We start from the raw sequence: 20107 nt of genomic DNA, 5'->3' as shown, positions 1-20107 counted from the left end.
TAAAACCGCTGTCATTATGAGTCCACGATGAACTGCTCGTCTCTTTATTAAATGAACCGACGTTTTTTAAAATTTTGTTAACATTCCTCTCACGCGTCTCACCATTTCGTAAACGCTGTTTATAGAAAATAGAAAATGTTGCATTATAGAAGACAATCTAAAGCAATGATGTGAAAGATTTTTGTAACTTAAGTTAAGTAAATAGAATAGACCCATAGCAGTGCAAGGACAAATAAATAAAACATCAAATACGTTTACTTTATTTTACATATAAATACCTCTAAAGTTTCTTCAAATGATTCATTATGTTTTTCTTGATCTGATTGACTTCTCTCTTCAACAACAACCTCTCTGTTTCTTTAGCGTTTCTTTCAAGTTTGTTTTTAAATGATTTATAACTACCACGGGAATATTTGAAGTAGAAGTTTGAATTCAAGTAAACACCAAAGAACAACCTTTCAAAATAAGGCTTTACTCAACACTAAATTAAAGTCTACAAAATGTCTCTTTATAAGTAATTATCTTAAACTAGGCGCGGTTACTAAGGTGGGTGTACTTCATGTAATAATCACTACAATCACCCTCTCCTATTTGAAATAACTATATAATCTAAATTAAATAATCTGAATAAGACTGGTCCTGCCCGATTGTCTTTTTTTTACTTTTAGTTCAATGTCATGTATATGTCAGGCGGTCGGGTTGTTTCTTTTCTCTCAGCGAGCGGCGTAACGGTAGTGCCTGTTGTGAAGACGACTGATCAGGTAGAGCGGGATCCTCTAGTAGTGAGTTCCCTTCTCTTTCCTTTGGCGAACTATTATTTAGTTTCCTAGCGTCTTTTGTGGCCAAAGGAGATTGACGTGGGTCGTCTACAGTATTATCTTTATAAGGCGATAGTGGTAGCGGTTTCTCGCATAACTTCTCTTTTTCCTCAGCTTGTGGAGCGAGGAACTTAGTGGCTACGGTATCTTCTCTTCCATCAGGAAATTTTACATGCGCATACTGAGGATTTGCTTCGATTAGCTCTACTTCATCGACAGATGGGTCATACTTAGATTGTTTTACTTGACGCTTCAACAGTACCAGTCCAGGTTTGGATAGCCACGTTGGTATGGAAGTTCCACTCGTCGATCTTCGTTGGTGGATAAAGAGGCGTTCATGCGGTGTTACATTAGTAGCGGTGCACAACAGAGATCTGATGGAATGAAGAGCATCATGCAAAACTTCTTGCCAGCAGCTGGCCGGTAGTCCTCGCGTCTTCATCGCGAGGGAAATAGTCTTCCATAGAGTGCCGTTCAAACGTTCTACTTGGCCGTTCCCTTCTGGGTTATATGGTGTGGTTCGGCTTGACGAGATTCCTTTCTGGAGGAGAAAGTCTTTAACTTTTGCACTCATAAAGCCAGAACCTCTATCCGAATGTATGTAAGCAGGCATACCGAAAATCGAAAACAATTCGCAGAGACAATTTATAATTGACTCCGCGCTAACGTCTTTACAAGCGAAAGCAAAAGGAAATCTTGAATATTCATTTATTATAGTAAGAAGAAACTTATTATGATTAGTCGTCGGCAATGGTCCTTTGAAGTCCAAACTAAGTCTCTCGAAGGGTTGAGTCGCTTTTACTAAATGGAAATTTTCTGTTTTGTAATATTGAGGCTTACTTTCCCTGCATATCTTGCAGGACTGTGTCATGAGCTTAATTTCATCCATAGAGAAAGGGAGATTACGGTTTTTTACAAAATGTGCCATCCGCGTTATTCCTGGGTGACACAAGGATTCATGAAGCTCTATCAACTTATCGGAGGTCATGCTCATTGCTCTTATCCTAGAAAATGTATCCGCTGGTACATTCTCTTCTCCTGCTCTGTATATTATATCAAAATCATAAGTGGATAGTTCCATCCTCCATCTCATTATCTTATCGTTCTTAATTTTGCTCTTTTGCTTGGTATCAAACATGTAAGCTACTGACTTCTGATCAGTAATTAACATAAAATGCTTACCCCTAAGGTAGTGTCTCCACTTCCTCACGGCTTCAACGATAGCCACTGCTTCTTTCTCCACTGAAGCGTGCTTAAGTTCTGATCCGCTTAACGTCCTCGAAAATAACGCAACTGGGCGACCGTTTTGGTTGAGAGTGGCTGAAAGAGCAAACTCGGAAGCGTCTGTTTCCACCTGAAAGGGCTGTGCTTCGTCAACAGCTTGGACCACAGATTTTTCGACATCGGACTGAAGTAGATTAAACGAAGTAAGAGCATCGCCTACCATTGGAAATACAGTATTCTGTGTCAGTGGTCTTACTTTTGCTGCAAAGTCTTTGATCCATTGAGAATAGTAGGAGAAGAGACCCACAATCCGTTTCTGTTCTTTTAAATCACGGGGGACAGGTAACTCTCGCAGAGGTCTCAATCGTGCCGGGTCCGGCTTTATTTCTCCATTAGCGATTATACTACCGAGGATGCAAATACTGGTTGTTGAGAAAGAGCATTTGTCTTGATTAAACGTCAAATTTCGCTTTCTAGCTGCTTGAAGGAACTTTTCGAGATTTATGTCATGCTGGGCTTGGTCCCGGCCACAAATCGTGACGTTGTCAAGATACACAAACGTGCCTTCTAGACATTCTTTAGCGATAAAGTTGTCCATCATTCTTTGGAAAGCTGCTGCTCCATTCGTTACTCCAAATGGTACTCGACGGAATTGGTACAAACGCTGGTTAGCTTCGAAAGCAGTATATTTCTTTTCTTCTTTTTGAATTGGGACTTGATGATACGCACTTTTCAAATCAACGGTGCTGAAAACTTTGTACTGAGCGATTTTAGAGACGATATCATCTATTCTAGGCAAAGGATAAGCATTCAGGTGTGTGAATCTATTTATAGTTTGCGAGTAGTCAATCACTAATCTTTTTTTTTGTCGATCGTTTCTAGTTACGACCACTTGTGCTCTCCACGGTGATTCACTCGGTTCAATTATACCTTCATCTAGAAGCCTTTGTACTTCAGTTGTAATAAATTCTTTGTCTTCTCGGCTATATTTCCTTGATTTAATAGCTATCGGTTTACAACCCTCTGTTAAATGTTGGAACAAAAGTGGGGGGTCTAGGTTCAAAGCTGTTAAACTGCAAAGTTTCAAAGGAGGGGCAGAACCACCGTACTGGATAGTGACACTTTCGTGCAGGGCTTGCCAAGTTTGCCCTAGAATAACATGAGTACACAGATTGGGCAGAATATATAGCTTAACCTGATAATACAACCGGCCTTTTAACGTTATATCACTAAGACAATATCCTTGCATTTTGTGGAATAATTACATGTAGCCATCGTAACTTTTTCTTTGGTCTGATGAACTGTCAATGAAAGTTGCTCAACCAAATCAGGATGTATGAAGCAATGAGTACTTCCTGAATCTACCAGAGCTGTAACAGTTCTTTCTTTTAAACGAATGTCAATACATGAACTTAGCAATGACTCCCCCATTGCAGCTAGAGTTATGTAAGCTGATTGCGTTAAATTAGAGACTACTGCTGAAGAACGGCAAACTCTTTGGTAGTGCCCTCTTTTTTTACATTTATTACAAATAGCTTCTTTCGCAGGGCATAATGACCGTGGGTGTTGCTTATTACCACAAAAGAAGCACTTAGCGGAACGTGAAGTGGAGGCTAAATACCTCTCGCTTAGTCCTTCTTCATTATTTTCGTCATGTCCGTTAGATGCCGTAACAGCAGCGCTTGTGAAGGGATTCGAATTGTATGTCTCCGATGATTTTTGTGCCAAATCCCAAGCTCGAGCTTGATCAAATGCCGTTTGTAAATCCAACTGTTTATTCTCCAGTAAACGTTGTCGAATGCTTCCCGACAATAGACCACTAATGAAAGCATCCCGAATTGCTTCATCCCGATATTGAGCAGCAGAGACTTGACGAAAGTTGCAGTCTTTACTTAGGTGTTTCAGTTCTTGTAGGTATTCGTCAAGGGTTTCGCCTGCTTGTTGTTTCCGTGTTGCTAATTTATGCCGAGCAAAAATCTCGTTCGGAGGCTTGACATATAAGGTTTTCAGCGTGGTGATGGCTTCATCGTAGGTTTCAGTATCACAGAACAGTTGATAAACATCAGAGGTGACATAATTCACCAGAATGTGTAGTTTATTTATTCGTGTATCAGGAATGGACGGTATTGCATCGATGAAGTTCTCAAATGTCGCGAGCCAGTGCGTCCAACGTTTTGCAGCGCCTTGCGCGTTCGGAATAACATCAAACCGTTCAGGTCTCAAAACTTTATCCATAGGTATAAGGAGAGTGTTGAGTAAATTGAAGTAGAAGTTTGAATTCAAGTAAACACCAAAGAACAACCTTTCAAAATAAGGCTTTACTCAACACTAAATTAAAATCTACAAAATGTCTCTTTACAAGTAATCATCTTAAACTAGGCGCGGTTACTAAGGTGGGTGTACTTCATGTAATAATCACTACAATATCCATCCGTTGAGATATCTGATTGGCTGTCGCTTGGCCGTGGAGGAGTGGGTAAGAATTCAGAAAATTCACTACCACTGACATTGGACATGATTTCCAGGTCATGAGATTTCTCTTCCCACTTTTTGTCGGAATAAATTGCTTGAAAATTTTCAATTTTAATTTGGTCTTTAAAAACAGGAGACGATTCATAATTTACTTCTGACGCATCCGAATGTGAGCTAAGATGCGATCGAACAGAGGTCTTGTAATAAGCCGAGGTTTTAGCATTTTCAGCATGGGATAGTTTTGGACGGTTTTCAACAACGTATCTTTTACTATTACCAGAACCATGACTTTTAGCTTCACAACTTTCATTTCGTGATTCATGTAATCTCGTGTGCGAGTTGAACCTTGATATTTGGCTTTTCTTTTAGTTGGTAAGTAATAAGAGTGAACATCTTCATGATTTTCATGCTTTGACGGCGAATTTCGAAGGTTTACTGTTCAGGCAGATGGCAAAGGTTTTCGTCTGCGAGTCGTCAAAGATTTTAAAGATTTTTTGTAGTTCAGCCTTGAGTGGTTTCTAGGCAATGATCTCCTTTGTCTACAAAGATGAATGGTAATTTTAGAAACTTTAAAAACCAAAGGATGAGCTCTTATCCATATATTCATGATATGCTGAATTAATATCTTTTGAAATGTATTGTTATCTACGGATTTATAACATGCATATATAAATAAGAGCCCCCAATTAGCGATAGCAATACATCCCTGAAAGACAACGCGTGTGTTTGATAAAATTAAGCATAGTAAGCCATTGGAGGTGAATAAATAACAGAGTAGGATTACGTGTGCAGTTGAACTCAAGTCAGTGACTTGTACTGCAACCGAGCTGTAATAGTATAACTGCCCTGTGGTAGTACAACTGATCTGTAATAGTATAACTGCTCTGTGGTAGTACAACCGACCTGTAATAGTATAACTGCCCTGTGGTAGTACAACTGACCTGTAATAGTATAACTGACCTGTGGTAGTACAACTGACCTGTAATTAGTACAACTGCACTGTAGTAGTACAACTGACCTGTAATAGTATAACTGCCCTGTGGTAGTAAAACTGACCTGTAATAGTATAACTGCCCTGCGGTAGTACAACTGACCTGTAATTAGTAAAACTGCCCTGTGGCAGTACAACTGACCTGTAATAGTATAACTGCCCTGTGGTAGTACAACTGACCTGTAATAGTATAACTGCTCTGTGGTAGTAAAACTGACCTGTAATAGTATAACTGCTCTGTGGTAGTACAACTGACCTGTAATTAGTAAAACTGCCCTGTGGTAGTAAAACTGACCTGTAGTAGTATAACTGCCCTGTGGTAGTACAACTGACCTGTAATTAGTAAAACTGCCCTGTGGTAGTACAACTGACCTGTAATTAGTAAAACTGCCCTGTGGTAGTACAACTGACCTGTAATTAGTATAACTGCCCTGTGGTAGTACAACTGACCTGTAATAGTAAAACTGCCCTGTGGTAGTACAACTGACCTGTAATTAGTAAAACTGCCCTGTGGTAGTACAACTGACCTGTAATAGTATAACTGCCCTGTGGTAGTACAACTGACCTGTAATAGTATAACTGCCCTGTGGCAGTACAACTGACCTGTAATAGTATAACTGCTCTGTGGTAGTACAACTGACCTGTAATTAGTAAAACTGCCCTGTGGTAGTACAACTGACCTGTAATAGTATAACTGCCCTGTGGTAGTACAACTGACCTGTAATTAGTAAAACTGCCCTGTGGTAGTACAACTGACCTGTAATAGTATAACTGCCCTGTGGTAGTACAACTGACCTGTAATAGTATAACTGCTCTGTGGTAGTACAACTGACCTGTAATAGTATAACTGCTCTGTGGTAGTACAACTGACCTGTAATAGTATAACTGCCCTGTGGTAGTACAACTGACCTGTAATTAGTAAAACTGCCCTGTGGTAGTACAACTGACCTGTAATAGTATAACTGCCCTGTGGTAGTACAACTGACCTGTAATAGTATAACTGCCCTGTGGTAGTAAAACTGACCTGTAATAGTATAACTGACCTGTGGTAGTAAAACTGACCTGTAATAGTATAACTGCCCTGTGGTAGTACAACTGACCTGTAATAGTATAACTGCCCTGTGGTAGTAAAACTGACCTGTAATAGTATAACTGACCTGTGGTAGTAAAACTGACCTGTAATTAGTATAACTGCCCAGTGGTAGTACAACTGACCTGTAATAGTATAACTGCCCTGTGGTAATACAACTGACCTGTAATAGTATAACTGACCTGTGGTAGTACAACTGACCTGTAATTACTAAAACTGCACTGTAGTAGTACAACTGACCTGTAATAGTATAACTGCTCTGTGGTAGTACAACTGACCTGTAATAGTATAACTGCCCTGTGGTAGTACAACTGACCTGTAATAGTATAACTGACCTGTGGTAGTACAACTGACCTGTAATAGTATAACTGACCTGTGGTAGTAAAACTGACCTGTAATAGTATAACTGACCTGTGGTAGTACAACTGACCTGTAATAGTATAACTGCCCTGTGGTAGTACAACTGACCTGTAATAGTATAACTGACCTGTGGTAGTAAAACTGACCTGTAATTAGTAAAACTGCCCAGTGGTAGTACAACTGACCTGTAATAGTATAACTTCCCTGTGGTAGTACAACTGACCTGTAATAGTATAACTGCCCTGTGGTAGTAAAACTGACCTGTAATTAGTATAACTGCCCTGTGGTAGTACAACTGATCTGTAATAGTATAACTGCCCTGTGGTAGTACAACTGGCCTGTAATAGTATAACTGCCCTGTGGTAGTACAACTGATCTGTAATAGTATAACTGCCCTGTGGTAGTACGACTGACCTATAATAGTATTGCTGACCTACGGTAGTACAACTGACCTGTAATAACTCGACTTTCCTGGATGATCAAATGTTCTCACAACAACAACAGGTTGTTGTTGATCAACACTAGACACATCATCGCCATATTGACTTCAACCCATGTTGGTATAGTTTTTTACGGAATCACTGGACATCATGTCTCTTGAGCGGTTGTCATGTGACGCCATACTATGTGACGTCATTGTGGCTGTCTTGTTGGAAGAGAAGTTGATTGGCTGTAACCTTTCTGTACGTAGTAGGGCATTGGACTTTAGCTTCACATATTCTCCATATCTATCATCCACAATGAAATTACCACTTTCATTCTTTCTGTTTTCAAGAGACTCTGAAGACTTCCACTCTTCGATAACACGATACTCATTAGACACTCGTCCCACATTAGATCCACGATTCTCGTGGGAAACACGAATCACGTCTACCACACGACTACCTTTTGCTTCACGAGTTTGATTCGCTGATACACCAGTATTTTGAAGTGTTTCATGAGACATTTGTAACCTGTTTCTATTGTCAACATTACTCTCTTCAACAGACCCATGATCTTCTAAAATATGAACTTTGCCTGTTTTTACGTTATATTCAACTTCACCCTTGTTTGCACCATTATCAATTTCATCCAAAGTATTTTCTCTCATAATTTTAGTAAAAGTTTTACTGTACATGCCTCCTTAAGCAGCCTCTTTTCCATCCTTCGCATCTAATTTAAGAAGACGAAGCTTGGATTGAAACAGTGAAAATGTTTGTAGAAAAAGGAAATCAAGCGAAGTGATAACGGTAACTAATACGACAAGTTTTTTTTAAAAGAGTATATACTGAAGATGGCATCATGGGATGTTAAAACATGTTTATTTTAAAAAAACTTGTCGTTTTTATTAAATAGGCTTTATCAATAGTGCTTTTACGCAGTTGCGATAACAGTAATTATAGAGTTGGTATCAATTTCCAAACATCTGGGATGTGACCATCATTATCAGCCTTTGTAATATAGACTGCAGTTTTCATTATTTTCTACAGAATCTTTAACAAAATTATGTTAACAACTTACCTCTCGAAAAAATATCTTGAAATAATTCTCTCTAATAAACAACCATTAAAGTTTGAAAAACAGATAAACCAAAAGCAATGGCAAGCGGAAACAGATCTTAAATTCTCCTTTTATTATTCCGTGCAGTCATTCTCGAGACTCAGTTCAACAAATAAATATTGACATAGAAAAGATATCCTTTTCCCAGTCTTCAAAATGCGAAAGTAGCAATATTCTTTGCAATATTGTACATTCATCCATGTTCTAAAAAGTGGATAGAAACAGGAAATTTGCCGATTCGAAACGAAGCATTTTTTGATATATTTTTAGTAAAAGTTTTCGTTATATGAGTTAAAGGTTTAGATTTACAGACTCACAGATTAGGCTTCGGACACCGGCAAGAAAAATGTAAAGTCATTTCATACATACGCAGTACGAAACTACGAAACTAGATTATTTACGATAATAGTTATCGTAAATAGACGATGAAATCATTGCATATTTCATTCGTTAAGGAAAAAACATGTACGCCGAACGGTGGAAGATTTTCATATAAAAATAAGAATTCAACAAAGTCTTGTTTAATGTTTAAATTTTGATGTACAAGAACTGACCTGTAATAGTTTCACTTTCTTAGTAGATCAAAAGTTCTCACAGTAAGAACAGTTGTTAGTTTTGAACATTAAACACATCATAACCATGTTGACCAACATAGTACACCTTAAAGTAAATGGTTTGAACCCGGGAGTATCGTTATATGTTTGTAAATGATGATCGTCCAGGTTAATAAAGTCCTGAGAAGGACTGTTTTTGTTGTTGTTGACTGACGTTTCGACAACCTTAGCGGTAGTCATCTTCAGAGTCAAATGAGGAGTAAACGTCAGGTTAGCCGTATTTGTTATCTGGTTCTTACGTCATTGTATTGTGTGTACAGGAAATGTGTATTGTCATTGTGGATTAGTGTGAAGTAAAATATTTTATTTTTAGTTGTGATGTGTTATTTAGGTGTGATGTTTTTAGTTGTAATGTGTGGGTGTCAATTGTGTATTGCCATTGTGAATTACTTTGAAGTGTAATGTTTTTAGTTGATCGTTTGTTTGTATTGTTAATAAGTCGTTTGTAAGGTGCCGGTAATTGCTGTGATCTGTTCAGGGGGGGTTGTTCCAAGTTGGTATACCAACTTTCTAATGTAAGCCGTTGTCTATAGTCAGTACTGTAAGTAATGCATTTTGCCGAGTCCCAGTCAATGTTGTGCTTTGTGATTCGGTGATGTTCGGCAATGTGATTAGTTTTGTCTTGTTTCTTAGTAGCTCGTTTGTGTTCAGTAAGTCTTATGTTTAAGTTCCTGCCAGTTTTCCCGATATAGGAAGCGTGGCAGTCGGAGCAGTTTATTTTGTAAACTGCACCTTGTCGTTCGTTGGGTTGTTCTTTGTCCTTTATGTTCGTTAGTACTTGTCGTAATGTTGTGATTGGCTTATGTGCGACACGTATGTTGTATGGTCGTAAGATATGCGAGATAGTCTCAGACGTACCTTTGATGTAAGGTATCGTTGCTGTTGTCACTGAGTTGTTCGTTTCGTTGGGTTCGTTGGGTTTGTAAGTGTTGCGTTTGATAAAGTCAGAGTATAGTTTTTTTAGTCAAAAACACGTTTAAGATAGTTGTTTTCGTTTTGTAGAGCGTCCGGTGAATCACTTATGATTTGTGCACGTCTTGTTAATGTTCTGATTGTTGTGGCTTTGTTTGATGTAGGGTTGTAAGATGATTGGTCTAGTAGTCGGTCAGTATGTGTTAGCTTGCGATAAACTGTTGTTCGTAGTTTTTGATTGTCATGTTTTACCAAACAGTCGAGAAAAGGAAGAGTTCCGTTTTCTTCGACATCTTTGGTAAATTGTATGTGGCTGTTCAGTTTGTTGATGTGAGTATGAAAGTCATCAATGTCGTCTGCATGTAGTGCTGTGATTGTGTCATCTACGTAGCGAAACCAAAAAGGTAGTGCATGTTTGTAAGTCGTGAGCGCCCGTTCCTTTACACCGAATCACAAAGCACAACATTGACTGGGACTCGGCAAAATGCATTACTTACAGTACTGACTATAGACAACGGCTTACATTAGAAAGTTGGTATACCAACTTGCAACAACCCCCCCTGAACAGATCACAGCAATTACCGGCACCTTACAAACGACTTATTAACAATACAAACAAACGATCAACTAAAAACATTACACTTCAAAGTAATTCACAATGGCAATACACAATTGACACCCACACATTACAACTAAAAACATCACACCTAAATAACACATCACAACTAAAAATAAAATATTTTACTTCACACTAATCCACAATGACAATACACATTTCCTGTACACACAATACAATGACGTAAGAACCAGATAACAAATACGGCTAACCTGACGTTTACTCCTCATTTGACTCTGAAGATGACTACCGCTAAGGTTGTCGAAACGTCAATCAACAACAACAAAAAGAGTCCTTCTCAGGACTTTATTAACCTGGACGATCATCATTTACAAACATATAGTACACCTTCTCACCAGTGTGTTTATTGGCTGTAAACTCTTTCTTTAAGTCATGGAACATTGGTCCTTAAATTCATATATCCTCCATATTTATCATCAATGTTGTCATCACTGCTTTCCTGTTTTTTTTGTCTTCATGAAACTCTAGGTTAGACTTACATTTCACAACATGGTCCTCGTTAAATACACGTCATCGGGAAAATAGAATTAGCTACGTCACCTACACGAAACGATAAAGTTTAAGCTGAGAAATAATTTAAAACATTTACGTTATTAACAGAAATATAAACTAATTGACGGTAAGTACAGTTGTAAAGTAACTTCGAGCATCTTTAAGTTTGTGTTGTGGATTTGTTCTATCATAATCGCAAATATCCATCAAATTTTATTTAAAGAAAACACCCTACATTGCCTAAAATGAAATTTTTCCACCTTTACAAATCGCAATAGGGGTTTATTGAGTAAAGATTGCTGCATTGATGGAGCCAACGACAATAATAAAATCTTCTATAGTGACTGATATCTTCATTATTAGTGTCTGTCTCAATGCTCATCAAAATACCTTTAATTTCACAGAATTTAACAGCGAATACATCTTACCCGAGATATTTCATAAGTCAGTTTTTTGATATTTATGTTCACCATGTTGAGGCTTTTTCCTTGAAAATTCTCTGCAAAAGAAATTATTTCCATTTTGATGTTCTAAAATTTACATTCAGATATGATTTGGCTAATATCACCAATATATAAAATGTACATGAATATTAAAAGCGAAACATTTTACCACAATGTATTAATTTGTAATACATTCATTTTTGTCAAAGGTTTAAGTAGGTAATAACTATAGAATCACAGTGTAAATGTCGCACAAGTGACGGAAGAATCACCCAGTACTTAATTTTTATACTCTATTCATGAGGATATGAATTGACATGTTTCAATTCCTAAAATCACTTTCGACCATTTGCGATGCACTAAACGCGCTGTAAATACAAAATTCTAAATAACTTTACATTTTATATAAATTTTTAAATCTCATCAACACTCTATAATTTTAATTTTATTTTCATCTTAACTTCTTATTTAGATCTACTGGATGAAAATTGTAAGAAGTCGTGGCTTTTCATGATTTTTATAACTGGAAAAAATTTTCCTGTTCTTGTGTCTACCTGTCGTAGTAAAATGCTTTAAAGTTAAAGCAAACAGAGTCGACAAAGTTTCAAACATTCAGACAAAGATGGTGCATAGTGCAATTGACATAACCAAACTGAGTATGTTAGAATTACGTAGAACATAAAGATACTGATGACAAATGTGAACTATAATAACTAACCAAAAGTAACATGAAGTGTTTAAGAGTTTGAAAATGTTTTCATGCTTTCATGAACATTTAACAACTATGATAAACGTTCTACTTTGTCAATTTTTAAATGTTTGTTTTTAGTTACATCAATCCTATATTGACTATTGTCCAGCAAGATACGAAACGAAACAACATACCAGAAACAAGAAACAAGGTATGTTTCTCATTTCAGGGTGATAGTTCAACAAACTTGTAACGAAAATTGTGATTCACTTTTCCACCTTAATTCACAATTTCACACCCTGAGATTCATGACCAGTGTAAAATGGCCTTTCAGCCTAATTTATCACAAAAGAATATCATGCCTTTAGTAAAGTGAAAACAATACTTGAACAATACTTGAACAATACTTGGACTTTGTGTATTGTAATGAAGTACAACTAAATCATAAAGGTTTCATGACATTCTCCATTTTCAATGTTTGTAATAGACTCCCTAAAGCTTCAAAAAATAAAGGTGGAGTATATACTATACTCGTCGACTTTAACCCCACCCCCAAATTTAAATCTGTTCCTACGCCTATGTATCAATCCTATGTATATCTATGAAACACCGAACCATTGGCGTTGTGGCTGGGGTACAGCCGGGGGGGAATGCCCCACGAATGATTTGAGGGGAGACACCACTACCAGAAGGCATATGGGGGCCACCAGAACGCATCTTTACAAACTCCTCTAAATTTATTTCAGGAAACAAAATTCAAACAAATAAAACCACTGAACGGCGGAACGGAACAGAAAAAATGGCGGACGGATATATTTCTGATGAGATTCACCGAATTGACCCATATTATTTCGCATTGTAATACAATTTGTAATCAGAATGATACAATATTTTGATCTATTCATATCCAACACTTTGTCGCGTTTTTGCTCAAAATGACAAGGAACATATAATAAACAGGCACCGCGGAGGATCGATAATTGGGGGGGGGCAATCTTCACATATTCATATATGCAGGCTTAAGATCTTTTGAAATCCATTGTTTTCTAAGGATTACAACATAAATATATGAATATGACCCCCCCCAATTATCGATCCTCCGCGGTGCCTGAAACTTGTATGCCGAAGGTTCATCTGAATTCTCAAAAGCTCTTTTTTGGTGACGACATTAACTTAAAACTGACTTATTTTGTGTTGTTCAACACCTAAACTTTGTGAACTATAGCTTTGGAAAATCGTCCAGTTTGCACAAATGCTTCTTAAGCTATTTTTATAGTTATTATGGATATTATTATTATCTTACACAAACAATCTCATGAAGGGATTTTGAATCGAAAATGCTTAAAAATATTGGGCGCAAGGAGACGTAAAATATCCTGAGATGACGAGATAACAACGAAAAGCATAATCAAGGAGTATATGTTGAATGCTAAAAAGTATATCACTACGTATGGAAGATACAATTTATAAGTGCTTTATACATAAATTTGATAGTATAACTTACTTTCATAGTCGGGGTAATATTCCGTTCCTTCACCTTTAGACTCGTAACGTTCTGTCAATTAAAAAGTCACCAAACGTGTGACAGCATTTTAGTCAATAAAATTCGACTCTGAAAAAACCTTAAAGATTTATCTATAGTCGGTGCATAAAGACATAAAATCTCTAGACGACAATTATCGCGGTAAAAAGATCAATAAAGTGTATGTATGTTCTACGATAAAATGTTGGAAAATTTATCCATATTTTTGCATGTATAGCTTACACACAATTTACGTGGGTCTCGCAAAAATTTGATTGTATATAACTTACCGTCATCCATGAAGTAACTCTTCATTCGTTGAAGGCAACTCTATAAACTCTGTACTATCCAAGGTAAATACATGGAACTTAAGAAATTCTGCAATCATAAATACATATTTATCAGATCTTCGTTTTCTCACTCGTTGAAATGAAAAGATTAAAATAAAATTCTTGCACAGTTTTAATATTCAATCATTAAGGCGTTTAAATTACATATAACATCATAAACTTCAACGCCGTACGTCCACAAAGCAACTTTCCGTGATTATTAACCTTAACATAGATGAAAATTTATAAAAATTAAACATACGCAGGAAGAAAACTTTCAGAAATTGTACTCGTCCTTGTTAAACGTTACTTTTATCAATGTTTTAAAACATCCAACTGTATGAAGTTAATCGTCAAAAATCTACGATAATCACTTGATGCACGCCAAATAAGGGTGTTTTTTTTTACAAATTATTGTCGAAACAAAAACATTTATCATAATAGTAGCAAAGTAGCTACATCTTAGGGGAAAGCTTATTATTCACAGATTCTAAAAATTATGATTACCCAACAAAACAACAAAATCACAAAAAATTTGTCACAGCAACAACGTAGCTATAACAAGGTATAGAAAAGACTACTATTGTCAAGTTTCATCTTTATACGCTTGATTTAAAAAAAATTAAGTTCAATGGTTTACTTTCACCAATTATGATGAAGCTATCACAATCAGGGACACCTTTAAACTCAGTGAGGCAATGGGCTATTTGTCAATGTGAACGAAATTGGAAGTTACTCCGTACAAATCTCTACCAAGAAATTTAAATGCATAAATCAAAACACAATCCGCTTATTGTAATCACAGCAAACGGAACGTTTTATAGTATAACTGTTTAATGTTTGTGATTAACCGTTGATTGCAGTCGACTAGATTTAAAAAAAAAACACAGGAGATTCTAAATTTGGACAACCGAATCAAACAAGGCAACACCTAATGAGAAGAAAAAAACCTTAAGGGTATTGGCATGTAAGATATACAGTATTAGAATTTAGAATTGTCCGTTCATCTAAAATGCAAGAATTCATTGAAAAATGTGATATTACGCGTGTCAATGACACACTTCATTGCATAACTATTTAAGATGCAACTATTTAAAATAACAAGAAAAAGATCTTTGTTCATTCGATACTAGCGATACCGAGAATTTGTCTATTTTTATTTTCCTATTATCATTCTAATCGAATTCTTCCTGGTAAATGTTCAAATGGTAAATGATATTACGCGTGTCAATGACACACTTCATTGCATAACTATTTAAGATGCAAATATTTAAAATAACAAAAAAAAGATCTTTGTTCATTCGATACTAGCGATACCGAGAATTTGTCTATTTTTACTTTCCTATTACCATTCCAATCGAATTTTTCCTGATAAATGTTCAAAATTATTTTTTGTTAACTGTAACTAATAAGAGACTGAAAGATATGTGTTAAAAACAGAAATTGGGGATTTGTACATGGAATTAAAGACTGTTACGCTCAAAACAACTAAATTGAATTTGTCAAATCTTTTGTTTTGTATAAAGGTAATAACAAAATATTAAGAGTTTTTCATTTAGGCATTGGAAGTTCGATTTAATCGCGAAGAGACTGACATCCTATCTTATAAAAAAATCCAATACAAACTGTTGGCGATTGAATCAAACGCCTGACGCGTGAAATGTTCTTAAAATGGTTATTTGGGTATTGAAAGAATTCACAAATGCAATCTAGAAAAGCAACGTGTAGTTTTTATCCAGTAAAGAAGATTTATGGAGATTTCTCTAAGCAGATTTCGTAAATGACTGCATTTCAGTATGCTCACAATCGTAAAGTTGAAATGTGTTTGAAAAAAGTAACGTCTACAAATAAACAGTTATTATAAATAAACATTAATTTCAATAAATCTTGCGTAAATCTACCAATAGCAAAACACAAATTGTTTATGAATGGACTGTTTCTTAAATTATTCAACTGGAATTTTCTTTATATCATACTGGATGATGGCTTGGGCAGCAAGAAAAAATCCTTACTTTATCGTTTCTGTCACCATTTTGTTGACCTTACAACCTTGCTCATGAAAAAACTTCGGACATTCTGTGAATTTGACAAAATGCATTAACAAAAATAGGTACGCTTGCGTACACGTGGGAAGCCTGTAAAACAGGAGAAGCAAAAAGATTGAAACAAAAGGAGTTGCAGTCACTTTAACACGGGATAAGAATTTTCTAGTATGCATAAATTTAACAGTTTACAATTGTTATAAGACCATCCGGCAATTGTGATGAAATATGAGTTATGTTTGATCCCATTTATCTATGCTTCAAGACCTGGTATTTAAATTGTTCAAACAATATTACTATTTTGAAACATTTAATTCATTGATTGACAACTTGTTTTATCATGATACTTTGAACTCCTGATACTAACAACAGAATTGTCATTATTTGTGGGGGATTGAAAAAAGGTTTGAACTTTTTGTAAATAAGAAATATGATAAAAAGGCAGTGCATAGAATGTCATCACAGACATGATGTCTGCCACTCTCTTGTTTTGCATAGCCTAATTTCTCGGACAAATAAATAACTCACCTTCAATGTTGCAAACAGACCAGTGAGACCTCTCCCAGAAAATTGTGCAGCTCAATATTAGTGCAAACTAGATAGACAGTAATGAGTAATTGTAAACAAACATTAAAAATACTTATTGCAGATACATTTTCATTCAGTGACTATGTCCAAATTATAAAAAATACGCAAGAATTTAGCATAATAATAATGGAAACCAACAATTATATACTTTTTCGGAGCCCATTTGCAGATAGTAGAGAAATTTTTTGATTGCATAACAAAATAATGTGATAATGAAAACTATTAGTAAGAAATAGCTTTAGGTGAACTTATGTAAGGAATTCTCTTTTCAATAATACAAAAATCAGGTGCACCTTTACGTGAAAATACGATCTTTGGCCGACTCTGGCCAGCAAGGGCGCGAATTTTTCCAAAGTATTTTTTCACAACAGAGGAATGTCTTCAGGAAAATGGGCCTGAAATTAAATAAGCAAATACTTGATTTAATAAAGTTAGATATAATTACTGGTAAACAAAATAATAGCACATAATAAATCCTTAAAATTTCTCAACTAAATAAGTCTTCATTTTTAACATATCACAAGTGCTTGATACCTTCATATCAATCACCAACAATTTACACATAAATTCATTCACTTTTCCTTAAACTTCAAAGAAATAATCACAAACAAATCCTAAAACACTTCTTCAATGTTTTTCCAGAAATATATCCCACAATTACCCATGACATCATTTTTGTCTATCCTTGGACATTCGTTTAGTGGACTATTTAATGTCATGGCATTTTTCATTTTATCTTAGTATAATTGCATTAATCATGTCAGGTGATACCACAAATAAAAATAAGCCTTCACTTTTTAGCCCTTGTTCAAGCTTTCATTTAATATCGTACTGCAACTTATCTCACTATATCTCATTCAAATTTAATTATAAATTACATACTTGAATAATTACAAGCTAATATGCACAAAACCAACAAAAGAGACTGAAGGAAATTTTATCTATAACCATTAACCAATACCTGCATAAAACTATTTTCATTTAAGTTCATTTTGTAAATATTTATATTTTTGCAAACATTTAATAAAGATGTTTCCATTTGAAAAAAATTCAAAGCATTCATCTTACTTGTCCCCAGTAACTTTCTTCAGTTGATAATAAAACTTATTTTTCCATGGCCTGATGTCTTTTGAACAGCCACAAACGTCTGCCATCCACAGCAATCAAACACAAGTTCCTAAACTGCATAAATGATCGGTGCAAACTAACAAGGGCCTAAAGAGGAAATTTGATCTATAAAAAACATTAACCCATAAATATCCATCATATATCATATTTACTCACATTGAAGCGTTGATGATAAACAAACTGTGAATCATTGTGATATCTACATATACTGAAACTATAATAATATATTTCTCGTTTGCTTAACAAACTTTGATGGTTATAAAACTAGTTTCATGTGAGTTCATTTCCTAAGTATTTATTAATTTTATTTATACTATTGCTAGACAATATTAATGACGATGTTTCCATTTAAAAAAATATTATTCATCTTACTAGTCCCCAGTCCACTAAAGACTCACCGACCTTACCTGACTAATCTTCACTTTGATGATCATAAAGATTTTCGTCTTCATCGTAAAAAAAAACAAATCGATAAAATGTAAGAAAATCTCAAACAGTTATAAATGAAATATGATGACGGATAAAATACCATGTTATACGTACATACAAGAGAGGTGCTTTGCTTTTAGCCCGATTTTATTTTATTTTAAAAACGTATTTAGAAATAGAGATGCATGATGGACCGTGATTTTCTTGTCATCGATTCTTATCAATTTTGATTTTCATCGACTAAAAAAAAACAAGTAAAAACTCTCGAGGAAAATATCAAAGTCTAACATTTTACATGATCATATATCAAACTCAGATGTAACGTAAGGCAGCTAGTTCAAACAGACCTTAACGAACAAGTTACGAATGAGTTCTGCCTAAATACCTCAGTTAAGTCATGCAGTTATTGATCCACAGACCTCAGTGATGTAATAATAAAGAGAATGGTTTGAACCCGGGAGTATCGTTACATGTTTGTAAATGCAGACCGTCCAGGTTGGTATAGTCAAAATGCCATTTTGACTCTGAAAATTACTACCGCTAAGGTTGTAGAAGCGTCAGTCAACAACAACAAAAACAGTCCTTAATTCTCAGGACTATGCCAACCTGGACAATTTGCATTTAGAAACATAATGTAATAATCATGTATAATTATTGTGTAACATATGAAAAGCCAGGAATCAAAGTGTTTCTGTAATGGCCGAGAGTTGAAATTAAGTTGAACATAAATTTTTAAGAAGCAATTCGAATTAGAAGATTTATCAATATTTCTGTTATTTTCATGTAAGACACTCACCAGTGTTGTGCCATGCTGCAAGAGTTGATTTATTGAATAACTTTCATACGTTGAATAACATAGTATTTACTGTCGGAAAAACTAAATCATATTGCTAACGAAAAGTTAATAAAAACAAACAAGAAAAAAGTTATTCTGTATAGTTCATGTATCGTTAAAACGTGTTTGCTGACCAATGATTAAACAAAAAACCAAAAATCATGCAAGGTTTATTTATAATTATGAAATAGACAAACAAAATGAATTAAAAATAATTTAAACGCTAAATGTACATAGCATCAAAATTCTTCACGAACGAAAATGGACGACTGTTTTAAATATTCTCGTGTCTCTTAGAGCAAAAAAACAGGATGTCAGATATGTAAGGTTTTAATTTATGTTATATGGTTAGTTCTTTACTAAGTAAAAGTATCATATGTTCATAATTATTGGATTATTACATCATCAATAAGGAGTTAGTACCTCGTAAATGTTTTTAAAATAACTGTTACTACACGACAGCCATTTAGGACTGCATAAGGACTGGGGAAACATGATTGATCTTGTTTATATAAATGACCAATCTTTTACAATGGCACTCAATTTAGACTTTTATATTGTTAATTTTTAGAGAATTAAAAAGACAATGTAAAAGTTAGTTCCAATAAAAATAACTATGACTGATGTCATGGGAAGTTTTTCAAGGGAAATGTTGTCGGGAGTCCTCAGGGAGTCATCAGGAGTCCCCAGGATGAGCTGATGGAATAACACGTCAAACAATAACTGCATTTCGAAAATAAATTTGAGTTCTAGCACCAAAAAGTTGCATTCGAAACTTTATCTTTGGAGACTGCATAGAGAGATAATATAGTAACAAATCAAATGATAGTGTGCTATATCAATATATCAAGTCAAAAATAAGCCAAAACTCTTGAGCAAAATACCGAACTAGATCTTACTACATGTTCACATCTCAAACACAGATGTAATGTGAGAAAGTTTGTTGCAACA

At 35.3% G+C, this 20107-nt stretch overlaps 3 protein-coding genes across 4 annotated transcripts in view; all 3 read right to left on the bottom strand.

The window, feature by feature from the left end:
- The window catches only part of LOC124438461, a 120403-nt gene extending 118372 nt beyond the window's left edge, over positions 1-2031 (bottom strand). The window contains exon 1 of one of the 2 annotated variants that reach the window (XR_006946096.1): positions 279-2031. The gene's annotated coding sequence lies outside the window, so the exon portion shown is untranslated. The remainder of the gene's footprint in view (positions 1-278) is intronic. The other variant, XM_046988622.1, reaches the window with a different exon arrangement.
- The window catches only part of LOC124438463, a 30299-nt gene extending 28248 nt beyond the window's left edge, over positions 1-2051 (bottom strand). The window contains exon 1 of the mRNA XM_046988624.1: positions 2038-2051. The gene's annotated coding sequence lies outside the window, so the exon portion shown is untranslated. The remainder of the gene's footprint in view (positions 1-2037) is intronic.
- On the bottom strand, positions 2025-18215 carry LOC124438758. The gene is made up of 16 exons (XM_046988957.1): positions 18049-18215; positions 17833-17979; positions 17058-17159; positions 16705-16771; positions 16147-16210; positions 14096-14183; positions 13788-13838; positions 11578-11648; positions 11137-11197; positions 10985-11043; positions 9049-9154; positions 8456-8486; positions 7408-8107; positions 3290-5053; positions 2113-3191; positions 2025-2060 (listed from the first exon to the last, which is right to left on the bottom strand). The coding sequence occupies exons 14-16, from the start codon at positions 4275-4277 to the stop codon at positions 2025-2027; spliced, it is 2103 nt and encodes a 700-aa protein (XP_046844913.1). The 5' UTR covers positions 4278-5053; positions 7408-8107; positions 8456-8486; positions 9049-9154; positions 10985-11043; positions 11137-11197; positions 11578-11648; positions 13788-13838; positions 14096-14183; positions 16147-16210; positions 16705-16771; positions 17058-17159; positions 17833-17979; positions 18049-18215.
- Positions 18216-20107: the final 1892 nt, after the last annotated feature.

This window comes from Xenia sp. Carnegie-2017, unplaced genomic scaffold (genome assembly GCF_021976095.1).
Source record: "Xenia sp. Carnegie-2017 unplaced genomic scaffold, XeniaSp_v1 HiC_scaffold_19, whole genome shotgun sequence".
Lineage (NCBI taxonomy): Eukaryota > Metazoa > Cnidaria > Anthozoa > Malacalcyonacea > Xeniidae > Xenia > Xenia sp. Carnegie-2017.
Note: the sequence above shows the minus strand (reverse complement) of the source record. Positions and strands in the feature narration are given on the sequence as shown.

Bases quoted from the DNA above. Each gene is read 5' to 3' on its own strand.
- LOC124438758 (XM_046988957.1), bottom strand. From the start codon at position 4,277: ATGGATAAAGTTTTGAGACCTGAACGGTTTGATGTTATTCCGAACGCG. The intron at 3,192-3,289 runs GCAAGGATATTG...ATGTTATTCTAG, and splicing joins ATGTAATTATTCCACAAAAT to GGCAAACTTGGCAAGCCCTG. The intron at 2,061-2,112 runs GTTGCGTTATTT...AGCACGCTTCAG, and splicing joins TCAACCAAAACGGTCGCCCA to TGGAGAAAGAAGCAGTGGCT.